General features: G+C 31.7%; 2 protein-coding genes across 2 annotated transcripts; both read left to right on the top strand.

Annotated features, from left to right (window-relative positions):
- The first annotated feature begins 293 nt into the window (after positions 1-293).
- Positions 294-2,621, top strand: LOC114395306 (nudC domain-containing protein 2-like). Its single transcript, XM_028357045.1, has 5 exons — positions 294-540; positions 641-789; positions 882-930; positions 1,331-1,473; positions 2,272-2,621. The coding sequence occupies exons 1-5, from the start codon at positions 492-494 to the stop codon at positions 2,356-2,358; spliced, it is 477 nt and encodes a 158-aa protein (XP_028212846.1). The 5' UTR covers positions 294-491; the 3' UTR covers positions 2,359-2,621.
- A 3,364-nt stretch (positions 2,622-5,985) lies between these two features.
- LOC114396548 (SMR domain-containing protein At5g58720) lies at positions 5,986-12,170 on the top strand. The gene is made up of 11 exons (XM_028358581.1): positions 5,986-6,626; positions 7,201-7,226; positions 7,929-8,051; positions 8,301-8,377; positions 9,058-9,287; positions 10,336-10,412; positions 10,532-10,588; positions 11,088-11,155; positions 11,256-11,362; positions 11,472-11,542; positions 11,742-12,170. The coding sequence occupies exons 1-11, from the start codon at positions 6,065-6,067 to the stop codon at positions 11,871-11,873; spliced, it is 1,530 nt and encodes a 509-aa protein (XP_028214382.1). The 5' UTR covers positions 5,986-6,064; the 3' UTR covers positions 11,874-12,170.
- Positions 12,171-13,314: the final 1,144 nt, after the last annotated feature.

The following is a 13,314-nucleotide window of genomic DNA, read 5'->3' as shown; positions in this document are numbered from 1 at the left end:
ATGTGGCATGACAAGGAGGAAGAAGAGAAAAAGAGGATGAACGAGAGAAGTGAAGATAAAGTGAGAGAGAGAAAGAGAGATAGATAAGGAGAAGAAAAGATGGGATCAAAAAATAACTTTATAATAACTTTATTTTATATAAAGAATGAATTTTGTGCATCGAATTGTTGAATTATAATAACTTTATTTTATCTCTATTTTTCTGAAAATAAGGATAAGAAAAGAACCAAAAAATATGTTAGAATTTGCGGGCATATATGTGAGAATAATCCCCCACGATGAAAAGAAGAGAAGTTTCGGGAATGAGTACAGAATAATAATAATAATAATAATAATAATAATAATAATAATAATAATAATAATAATTTTACAGTTACGAAAAATAATAACAAAGGAAACCGCGCGAACGAAGGGGAAAGAAGAAGAACTGAGGAGGAATCAGAAACGAAGAAGAAGAAGAGAGTCAGTGCAGAAAACCCTAGAAACAAAACATGGCGGAAAAATTAGCCCCCGAAAAGCGTCACAGCTTCGTTCACAACGGTACATTTTTAATTTCCCTATCTCAATTTCTCCAATTTTGCTCTGTTCTGATTTTCATCAAGTGAATCCGAATCAAACAAACCCGTGTGTGTGATTTTAGGTCAAAAGGTGTTCGAGTGGGATCAAACCCTTGACGAGGTCAATATTTACATAACTCTTCCTCCTAACGTTCATTCCAAGCAATTCTACTGTAAGATTCAGTCCAAGCACCTCGAACTTGGCATCAAAGGCAATCCTCCGTATCTCAACGTAACCCTAATTTCCCTCCACTCCATTTCCTTTCCCATCTTCTCTTATTTTATTGTAATTTGCCCCTTATTTATTTGTGTGTGATTTTTCAGCATGATCTTACTAGCCCGGTGAAGACAGATTCTTCTTTTTGGACCTTAGGTAAAGGTTTAAGCGATTTCCCTAATTGTTTTTTCTTTTTTTTTTGGCTCAAATTTATAATTATATACTTTTTTTTAATTAAGCATTTATGCCCTTATGGTGTAAAAGTTTTTAGTTGTTTTATATTGTGATCCAATCAGAAACTGCCAATCTATGTATTATAAGTTTGTTAATTTTTATAATAATTACCTTAAAAGTTGTTGCAGTAATGATTTCCAATTTGGTGGCAGTGTAAAACTTTGACACATGTCAATTAAACTTATATTTTTAGTGGTATTGTTTTGGCTTTGGAATCAATTGAGGAAGACTTTTGTTTTCAGAATCAAAGATGGAATAAATGTGATTTATTTGGTGAAGTTTGATGGTGATGGTGATGGTGATTTTGGAATTTGACCTGCAGAGGATGACATAATGCACATAACACTGCAGAAAAGAGATAAGGGTCAGACATGGGCTTCTCCCATATTAGGTCAGGGTCAGTTGGACCCTTACGCTACTGATCTTGAGCAGAAGCGACTCATGCTTCAGAGATTTCAAGAGGAGGTGGGTTTTTCTTTCATCAGAATCCTTTTCCGGGTGTTGGGATTTGGATTTCATTTGCAACCCCATGATATGTGTATCATGTGCTTCTCAGCATCCTTGTTCGTTATGTTCTATTATTATTGCCTTCATATGTTTCATCTGTTGGGTCTAGCCATCTAGCTGCCAGGTTGTGTTCCTTCATTTTCAAAGTGTGTTCTTTGGTTGATATTGTTTTTTGCCTAAGCTGTGTATAATATTGAGAAGAGGATCTGATAATTAGCAGGTATTATTCATTTGTGCATACTAATTATTTGTGGGTAGCTAATGTGGGTAAACACAATTGATGTTAAGATGAAAATTCTACTTGTTAAGACTACTGATTTCCAACACTTGATGCTTTATTGCTAGTTGATGCACTCCCATTTTAGTGTTTGTTTGTCCTCACCAACAATTGTCAACTATGCTTCAATAGTTGGCATGAGTTGAATTATTAATGAACTTGGCATGCTGCTCCCATTAGACTTTTTTCAAGGACAATCTTGAACTAGGCAGATAATTTCTTATTTCATTATTAGATGCACTGATTAGATTTTGATGTGCTTGAATGATAATATATATTTTGAAGTTTCTTGCTAAGGGTTAACGGGAACACTGACTGAGTCGAGATTTTATATTCTGATCTGGTCAGCACTGATTATTCTCCTAAAGGAAAAGTAATCTTTTGACTCATGATTCAAATTGCATGATGTATCATGTGATGAATCATAGACGACTCTTAATCTTGCAATATATGGATGATGATCTTATTGCCTCCTGCAGAACCCAGGTTTTGATTTTTCACAAGCTCAATTTTCTGGAAACTGTCCTGATCCAAGGACCTTCATGGGTGGAATCCGATCAGATTGATGATCTTAGATGCTGTAATTTGTATTTGTCTGCTCTAAGATGATGATCAGATGGCAATAATCTGTTGTGGTATTTGTCTCCTCCTTGTTAGATGTCATTTAATTATGGCAATCTTAATGCACTTCCTCTAATCTGTTTTGACATCTTGTGGTATTTATTAATCTCTTATCTGACCCTTGGCATTTAAATATGTATATAAAACATAGAGCATTTTTAGCAAGACGTGGACAATAATAACTTAAGGTCTGCTTTACTATTTTAAAGTCTTCTATGGGTCACCGATTATCAAACCAGATTGAGGAAGGGTTGGATGGGATATAAAATATGAACTTTCTGGTTGGTGGTAAGTACACTGATCGTGTCAAGCAATAAAAAGTAAGAAAAGTATTGTTTTCATGTGGCATTGTTTGTGGCAAGTACCAAGTAGTACCGATTTAGATTATTTGAGTGATGAAGAACGATTGACATCTAAATTATATCAAAGCATAATTCGAGATAGAAAAACTCCTTCCTCTACACTTCGTTTCATGTAGAAACCTAAAAAATCTAATAATATATAATTTCTATGTTTGTAGTTTGAATACTAATATAGATAAAGCTTAATTTCTTAGGTTAGAAAGCATTTACTCAATCTGATATTTTTAATCCTTAGATAATATCTAATTTGATTAAGCTGTAAGCATGAAAATTCGGCATGATGTTCAATTTTTAGATGGATTCAAGTTTATGGCATACCACCCAAATTTTAACATACGTACAAGTGCAAGTTAATAATCTCACACTCAGTAGAACGGTCCATTTGTCAAATCTCACACTCACATTTGACTTGCAAAAATAATTAACCACAACCGACAAAGTGTCATCAACCAACATTGAATTTAAATCTTAAAAAAAACATTTAATTTAAAATCTAAATACTCTAATTGATTTGTCAAAATCAAAACTACTAGGATTATTGTTTTTTGGAATTGCTAATTTATCTAAAACTTATACTCTATTTTTTTAAGATCTTTTGTATATTTTTTATTTGAGACAATTTTAATTAAATTGAATAAAATATAATTATAGAAAAAATCCTCTAAATATTTATATGTAAGATTTAAATTCGAAAAAGTTGATCAAAATAATTGATCCAGATGCTAAATGGTTTTCGACTCCTGCGCCTATAAATAAGTGAACAATTGGACACTTTTCCTGAAAAAAAAAAAAAAAAGAGATCAGGAACACACAAAGTATTAAAGTAAGAAAAAGAGACGAATGCCAAGTCGCCAACCACCGTCCACCAACCTCTAATTTGGTGATGGTACATTCTTTTTTCCATTTTTCCTAAAACTTTTAAATAAATTGATTTTTTTATGAATAATCAATTTATGATTCTTCATATCTTTTATAATATTATTATATTTCTATTAATCTCTTATACTTTTTTAATTATCTTTTGTATTTATAAATATCATATTTCTCTTAAAAAAATATACTTAATTATTATTTTCTCTAAATTGTTATGATTTTTTCTTCTTTACTTCAAATTTTATTTTTCTGTTACAAGTTATATTTTATTTAACAAAATTTTATAAGAGTTTAATTTATATGAAAGGTTAGTATATTTTTTATAAAAAAAAATTGACGTTATCAACTAATAAAAATTTTATATTTATTTTATATAAAAATTTATAATTAAATATTAATATAAAAACATTTTACTCACTATATATATATATATATATATATATATATATATATATATATATTCTCTTTTATAATTGATAAAATTTGTTTCTTATCCCAATATTTTAAGTTTCATAAAAAAATCATTAATTATAAAAAGGAGTTTAATTATTACAGTAAAAATTAACAAATTTATGCTTATAGTAATGGTTTTGTAACAAATAACAATTTTTTTAAACTATTGAGTCTTCTTAAAATAGTTATATATATATATATATATATATATATATATATATATATATATATATATATATATATATATATATATATTATTGTTATCCAATAAAAATAAGATTAATATGAAAATATATCTTAGCCAATTTAAAATTTGACTAAAAACTAAATAAAATTTAAATAAAAATTATTTGTTTAGATAACCAAGTTGTGGTATGAATATGGTTTTGAAAACATATAGATTGTTATTCACCCCATTAATTAAAACTTCAATATACTAGTTATCTATTATTAAAGATAAATAATCACTTTTGTGTCTGAATGTGTAATTCGCTGATAAATGAGTATCTGAAAGATGAAAATATAAAATTTATTATCCGAAAGTGTAAAAAGTGCTACAAATATACCTGACTCTTAACTTTCATCCGTTATTGTTAATAAATACACAAAGAGATACATTTATCACTGAAATGATTGTCAACTTGACCATTTTTAATTGTCAGCATAGAAACATATTTATCATATAATATTTTGTTTGACTTTTTGTCTTCCCACATCGCTGACAAATGTATCCATGAAAGATGAAAATATAAAATTTAGTTCCGAAAGTGTAAAAAGTGTAACAAAAATCCATCCAAACGTTAATAGTGGATTGTGACTAATTATTATAATTTGAAAAAATTTATTATGATTGCGATAATCTTGTTTAACAAACTAGTAAATTAAATTGAGTTTAAAAGAAAAAAGAATATTTGTTTTATAAATTATATATAATTTTTTTACACTCATATGCTTGATGAAAAGTTCAAGTAAAAAAAAAATGTTTATCGTAAAACATTATAGTTAAATTAGATCCATGAATAATATTTAAAAAAAATTGCAATTACAATGACACTTTTAATTTGTAAAAAATAATTACCTCCTTTGAAATGATTTTTTTAAGGTTATGATTTTTTGAATGGTTAGTCATTAAAAAATAATTGTGTGATTAAAAAAAATTTAAAAATCAACAAAATATTATTATTATAATTTATAATTTGATGTCATTGCATATATTAATAGACATTCATATTTTATTATGAAAAATTATAAAAAAATAATTAAATAAATAATGTTTGATTAAACATAAATAATAATTTTTTTATTGTTTTATAGTAATTTTTTTTTGTGTTGATAGCATTTATTTAAAATTTAACAATCAAAGGATTGATTTTTTTTTTTGTAGTCAAAGATAAGTAAGAAGAATTCGCCAAAACAATAAAAATTCACTTTCACTAGTAATATTTTATATATGTCTCAACCGTTTGATGAAACTTGAAAAAAAATTATATAACGAAAATAGATACTGTAAGTAACTCTCGCAAAATTTTGTTACAATCATTATAAATTTTTAAAAATTATAATAATTAATTACAATCTATTATTAGCGGATATATTTGTCATACTTTTTAAATTTCAAAAGATAAATATGTTCATGCTAGTGATTTAGATATGATCAGCTCACAATCAGACAAATTTATCTTTTGTGTCACATAACCTATTTTATTAAAGATAAAAGTTAACCCATATACATTTGTCTAACTTTTTATAATTTGACTAAATTTTATATTTTCATCTTTCAAATACAACTATTAGTGAATTACACATTTAGGAAAGTGAATTACACATTTAGGAAAAAAAAAAGGTGAGTACTTACTCCTACTATTAATTAACAATTTTCTAATTCTATTGGTTTTCTTTTCTTCTCAAACAAACTCTTGAGATTCTCTAATTCCGTTCCTTCCGTAGGCCCCTAGATCCGGAGATGAAGAACCCCAGGAAGAAGAAGAGGCCGAAGCCGGCGCAGAAGAAGGTACTTGAGGAGAACAACAAAGGTGTTGTTGTTGCTGGGAATGAAAACGAAGAAGAAGAGAAGAGAAAACGCAGCGTTTTGGAGGCACTGGTTGAGGCTTTCTCCTTGTCTTCAATCAGGGAAGCTTCCATGGCCTATGAGATTGCAGGGGGAGATCCCGACAGGGCTTCGGAGATCCTGAGGAAGGGTTCTTCGGACAGATTCGAGGATTCGTTCTCGTGTTTTTCTTATGGTTCTTCTTCTAGCGGCGGAAGCAGCGGTGGGGGCGGTTCTTCTTCTTGTTCGGGGTTGGAATTGGGTTCGAAAGGTGGGAGGCAGCAGAAGAAGAAGGTGGTTGCTTCAACTGGCACTGTTTCAACGGTTTTGGGGAAGGAATATGTGAGGAGGAACAATATAAGGAACAAGGGGTTTAGTTCTAATGGAGTTTTTGAAATGGAGGAGGCAGAGCAATTCCTCTGCTCTATGCTGGGGGATGATTCTGATATTAACTTGGCTGTTGTTAGAGACGTTCTTTGTGAGTATTTGCCTTTTTTTATGTTATTTTTTATTTTTGTAATTTTAATTTGGTCAAAACTCAGATAAAATTCCATTCATACTTCTGGTGTTGTTCTTTAATCATAATTGGAGTTTTGCCTCGGTGTTGAGATGATATTTCATGTAATCCTTTGTTATGCGGATTATCGAGGTAAAACTCCAGTTCTGATTGGAGAATAACACCTATAGAACTTGATCAGGAAGGATGCAGGATTTGTGGCTGTAGAAAAATGAATTACTAGATGTTGCACTTTTGAAAGAAAAAAGAAAAAAAAAAGTTATGATTTCAATTTTGTAATCGTTGCAAGTTTTAAACCTTGTTTAATATCCAACCGCTTGATGTGATTCTAAAAGGAGAATTAGATTGTCTTTTGAGTTTACATAGAATTAAGAGATGTATTCTCTTTCTTAAAGTTTTTTGATGTTACGCAAGGAAGCAACCTTATTATAGACATTGTACATATGAGGTTGTCATTTATGAAATTTTGTTTTGAAGATTAGCTTCTTTTGGTTTACTATTTATTGCTTGACCTTGGAATTTTCTTTGCATGCAGGTCAGTGTGGATATGATATTGAAACGGTATGATGACAATCTGAGATTGTACTTCACTTATGTCCTTAACACTTGATGTTCGTGTATTGTTTTCAATATTGCACTTATTACTTTTAGTCAGTTAATTATTGTGTGTGTAATTAAAAAAGTTTATTGTTGTCTGTTTGTGCTCTTTTTGTTGGTTTTGTGGTGCCTATGTTTTAGAGCAGGATGGTTATCTCCACACCCAGTTTGGCATTTGTGTTTCTTGGTTCTATATATGGAATATGTAGGTTGATGGGAGAGCAATTTTGAGTTGATATATTAATTTTGGTTTCATTCCCTCCCTTGTTTTCTCTGCTTTAGGAGGATACTGTTTTGTATTCTTAATTTCTCACATGCCTTCTTTAAGACAAACATCTTGGTAAATTTTCCTAATTAAATATGAATTGGGGAACAATATTTTGGTGCCAATTTTTCCTTGTTATGGAACTTTCATTAATGAAGCACCAATTTTCTTTTTACTTCACTGCTTCCTGTGGCACTGCTATTTTGTTTGAGTTTGTTGGCCAATATGTGTGGCTATTCTAGTTGTACTTCCTTTTAATTCCATGGACATTTTTTGTGCAAATGGATAGTTGTGTTGCAGTATCTTTTTTCATATCTCTACAGGAGTTTTAGTGAGATATATTGATCAAATAAACTTATGCTAGTTTTGTTATATGATTAGCTGTAAGTATGATTTTCCAGGCCTCAGATGTATTGCTTGATTTAGCTGCTTCCACAAATGACAAACCGAATACTGATAGACATCCTAACTACAGAGTGGACAACATTGATGATGAGAGGTTCTTTGCTGACCCCAATGACAGTGTAAGTGGCAGAATAGAATTTTGCTTACTTCAAATTTGTACTTGGTTTATCTTTTAACTTAGCTAACCTTACCTAGTGGGATAATGCTTTGTTGTTGTTGTTGTTGTTGTTTTATCTTTTAACTGGTCATGTGTTCTCTTCTGAAAAACTATGTAATATGCTTAAGCTATTGCAATTGTACTGTACAGCGTATAGTTTTTATATTATTTATCTATTCACCTCTACTTTGTTGCCAAATTTTTGTCACAGTTGATAGACAGGAGATCAGAGTGCACATCTCTTTCATCGGAAGGTTATCTTTCTGATAATCCATGGCCTTTTGGAAGGTAAATTATATCAATGTATTTATTATGCTATCATGGCTTTTTCTTCCCATTTCTCTTTCATGATGCACCTCCTTCCCAAAAAGAGGAAACAATTTTGGTAAAGGATCTATGTATGACTAAAGCAACATCTTTAAACCTGTTTCACCATAGCATGATATTTAGCTATTAAAGTAACCCGGTAAATAAAATTATTGAAGGTGAAAATTTGAGTTGGCAATTGAATATTGCCAATAGATATGTCTTGGTGCACAATATTTAAATTGTACCTTTACATATGCATTTATATTCTTCTAGTTTCTAAGTGTCTGCTTAGAAATACTAAAGGTACATTCATTTGATTGAAATCCTCTGCTAAGCAGGCTAAACATTATCATTCTCTACTCCTTGCATTGAATTGTAGTAGATTCAATCTTGAGCGTGAGCTATAATGCGCAATCCCTAGGAGGGATACACCCTTAAAATAAAAAATCAACACCACTATTGTACCTAAATAAATAAGAACATAATAAGAACTTGTTTTTTTTTTTTTGGCTGGCCTCTTACTTTAATATCCTCTAATTCTAGCATTTGCTTTTTGTCACCATTTACACCTTCCTGCATTTGAATCTCAATATCTTCTTAATCAAGGATTTTGATATTTGGAACCTAACTCCACTAGCTTAGTTGTTTCTTGGTTTTAGGAAATATGTGGAGGTTCTCAATAGTTCTAAAGCTGATTCTGCTATTAGCCCAGGATGTACAAAGTCTGAAATTCCTCAGAAGGTGTTGGAATCTTTGTTTAATATTCCCAAAAGCACTGAACATGACAAAGATACCATGAATTGGAGAAATGTAGTAAAGAAAATCCAGTCTTTGGGACCTGGGTTCAATGTTTCTCCGCATGTTGCAGAATCTCAGCAACATACGTGTGGTACAAAATGACAATTTTTTAAATACTTTTACTTGTATAGGCTTGCCTTAAACAGCCTTAAACAGTATTTGTTGGTTAGTGCCTTTGTGTTTCCATTTTATTATTCAAAAATAGTTGGCTGATTTTCAGTAATTGCAAATACCTTTATGAATCTGTTGCATGCTCATTTCTCCTTCTGTTTTACCTTTAATCATGATTTGAAATAGGACTGTCATTGGTTTTACAAAGTATGTTGGCTTGCAATTCACTCAATCTAAGGATTAATGAAATTAATATGGTTGAGTTACTACCTCATCTATATGGTGTGGCCAGGTGGCTTGGGGGCTTGCTGTCCTAGGCAACCTGAGTCAGAGCGAGGAGGATACATCATGCAATTTTGGCAAGATTACCTCTGCTACATTGGTAGAGTTTGCTAAGAAAGGTTGGATCTGACTGGAAAAGACTGAATATTGTTGAGTATGGACAGAAAATGCGGGATGGGGTCTTCTCAAATATATTTGTTTTGCTTGGTCTCTGATCTCGTTTGATTAGTTGGAGCAGCACTACAGAACAAGCATTCAAGCAATGCTTGTGCCATATTGTTTTCAATGGTTTGCTTTAGAAAAAATATAAATGCCAAACAAATTGTAGCCTTGTAGGAATGATTAGTTAACGATATATTTTTGGCAAATGGGAAAGAGATCAAACCATTAAATTAGGAAATAGTTAAAAAAATTGTTATAATCATGGCAAGTGATATACATTTTTTTTTATAAATGTAACTAGTTATCAGAGTATGTGTTTAAATTTGTCCCGACAACCTGTACTAGTTTAAAACACTACTTCTTGGTGGTCTGTCCAACTAAGTTTCTTATTCTCGAAAAATGAGGAAAAGAGTTCTTAGCTTTCCCCAACCATAACAGTTCATTTACTCCAATCTTATCATGTATTTAGTCTTTTAGATTATCTTTATTTCTAATATAATATGCTTCAATTTGATTATTTCCTTGAGGCTAGCAAATTCAAACTGTGAGAGTTCATTTACTTTTTTTGCTTTCCTCATTTGTAGCTAAGGGAGATGAATATCATGTGTTTAGGGAAGATTCAAAGCAGCAATGGGATTCAGTGAAATCTTATTATACGAAAGTAAGTTCACATTTGACCTTTTCTTGGGATTATTTTATTTCCCTTTGTGATCTTTTAGCCACTTTGTTATGGAGTTCAAATGTCAGTTGAGAACATACAAGGGTGCCATTATTTTGCAGGCTGCAACAGCATATACCAAACGGGAACGAGCTTATGCTGCATATCTTTCTGACCAGGTTCATTCTTCGAATAGAACCATGAAATTTTGTGTGGAGAACATAAGACACTCATTTTGCACTGATAATTGAGATGGGTATTCATAATAATGTTTTGGTGTGATTTTATCTTTTCATTTTATCTTCTACGATATAGCTTGAACATTATATTGATTTCGTTTCCCCTAAATATTGGTCTATCTTGGTAGTAAGGTTTGTCTGAATGTTTACTTTCTCCTTTCCTCTGTATATTGCTTTGTTTCTTCCTTTTATGCCCCTGTAGATGTTAAAGTATTTGATAATGTGGTTTTGAGATTCAAATACAACTTATGTTTTGTATGTTCCTTGTCAAGGTTCATTGTTTTATAGAATATTTAAGATATTATTTTCTAAGTTAATGGTTTTTGGTGGGATACTGACTACTTTGTGGTGGTTTATATATACACACTAACTATTTTTTCAGATCCTTCGGTATGGGTCACCTTGTTATATAATGCTAACTATTTCTATGTCTTGCTAGGGTAAAGAACAAACTAGATTAGCTCAGAAAGCAGACACTAAGGCCAGCCATGACATATTTATTGCTAGGTCGGTGGATTTCTTTAAAGTCTAAGGCCAGAAAACTTCCTTTTCACATTCGCCTCATGTACTATTGCTCGTATTAAGCTATTGTTAGTGGTATATGCAGAAACAAAGGTATAGAAAATATGATAACTATTGACTTACATGGGCAGCACGTGAAACAAGCAATGAGAATGCTGAAACTACACCTTCTGTTTGGATCATATGTTCCCTGTAAGCCTTTTTTTTAGGATCTAGGTTCTCATGTTTTCTCGTGACTTAAAACTAAAACAGCATTGCATTTGCTTTTACTTTATCTGATTGCCTTTTATGTCTGCTTCAGCTGTCCAGACTCTAAGGGTTATTACAGGATGTGGATCACATGGTGTTGGAAAGTCTAAGCTGAAACAATCAGTATGCTTTAATCCACCCTCTTCTAATCAATCTTTTATGATCTAATGTATAAACAGTGTTCAATGAATATTTTGGAACTTGGTTGTTAACAGGGAAATTGAATTATTTTTTCTTGTTTAAATCCTAGAAATTCTTGATCATTTTTGAAGGGACCATAACTGTTTCTAAATGATGGTTCCTTGCCATTTGGTTTATACAGGTTATAAACCTTTTAGATAGAGAAGCAATTGAATGGAGGGAAGAGAACCAGGGAACTGTATTGATTAAACTCAGCGGATGGAGAGAGTATAGCTTTCTAGACACCAGCAGTGACAGTGACAGTAATGATTAAGCATGTCTAAGTGCATCAGCTTGTTGTACCATATTTAGATTAATAGCCTGGTGAAAATAAATAAATTAGAGCTGTGACATTGACATGTACATTATTGTTAGCCGAGCTAGATCTTGGGACTTCTTGGTTCTATCATATCATGTGGAACCTGTAGCTCTATTGAATCTGGTTGTATTGTATGAGTCAGAATTGCATTTCCGGATTAGGCTAATGACCCAGTGGTGTACATACATGAATATGTAAAGATGATGTTTGATTTTCAGGATTTTATGTTTAATTTCTCTATGTTTTTTTTTTTAAAATTTGTTGAGGGTAATAATTATACACACTAGTATGCTTGATGCCACGGGCATTGGTTGGCTCAAAGGTATGGTTGTTAATCTCTGGTTAAATTGTAAATTTGTTTGAGTTTACGGGCTCGCTCCTGCAAATTAAGCTGAATTGGTTGTGATGTTTCTTGGTGAACTTGGACAAACTCAGGTGGGATCCCTCAAACTCACGAGTTCATGTCTGAGTTGGCGATTTTCCACACCCATTTTAGAGTAAGATGACATGGATTTGTGCTGGTATCTTGGGCAATTAGGGCTCACTTTTAGATCTAAGCTCTCTCATGTTCTCTCTGGCACATCTTCTGTCACTTGAAGGGGTGAAACCAAGGTTAAGCCTTTTATGTTCTCAGCTCTTTCACAGAAAACGAACAACAACCTTCCTATAGCAGTTTCCTACCCTTCCTGTTTCTCTCCCTCAGCCCCTTGTTTCATTTGCAAAGCTTACTGAATCAACCTCCCTTGGTTCATTTATGAAGCTTCTGCCATAACCATTAGCAATCTTTCTCACATGCTTTCTGAAATAGTGAATCCCATTAGCAAAGCTTTTTGTGCTGACCTATTCGGTTCATCCATTCAGCATGCATGTGAGTCCTTTAAGCTCCATTGTTTTCACGTTTTCTCTATTATCGGTGTTTTTTCAATTATGCTTATTATATGATTTACTTATAAACCCCCATTCCTTGCAATCTTGGTCACTCATTGTGGTTTGCTAGAGTTGTTAATACAAGAACGAATAGCCTGATTATATGGAAAGATGTATTTAGATCTTATTAAAATCCTTGTTAATCCAAGCACAAGGTATCGCTCAAAGAAGTGCAATGCAAACTTATTGGGTTGATTCAAGAAACTTGAACTCAAACAACATTTGATTCATTGAGAGAATTACATAATAATTTATAAGTTCCCTTATATTGTTTTTTATATTAGGTAAACTATTACAAATTTATGAGTTGAGTGAAACTTAAAGTTTACATAGACTTTTGAATTTGACTACCTTGCTCAAAGGTTCAACCAGTAAGTGCTAACTAAGCCACTTAGAGTAACTAATGCAATTGCTTATATGTTCTTAAAGTTAAGCAATTTGATACTACCATTGGATCAAATGAGGTTTT

Source organism: Glycine soja, chromosome 18 (assembly GCF_004193775.1).
Source record: "Glycine soja cultivar W05 chromosome 18, ASM419377v2, whole genome shotgun sequence".
NCBI lineage: Eukaryota > Viridiplantae > Streptophyta > Magnoliopsida > Fabales > Fabaceae > Glycine > Glycine soja.
This window is presented reverse-complemented; position numbering and strand designations above follow the sequence as displayed.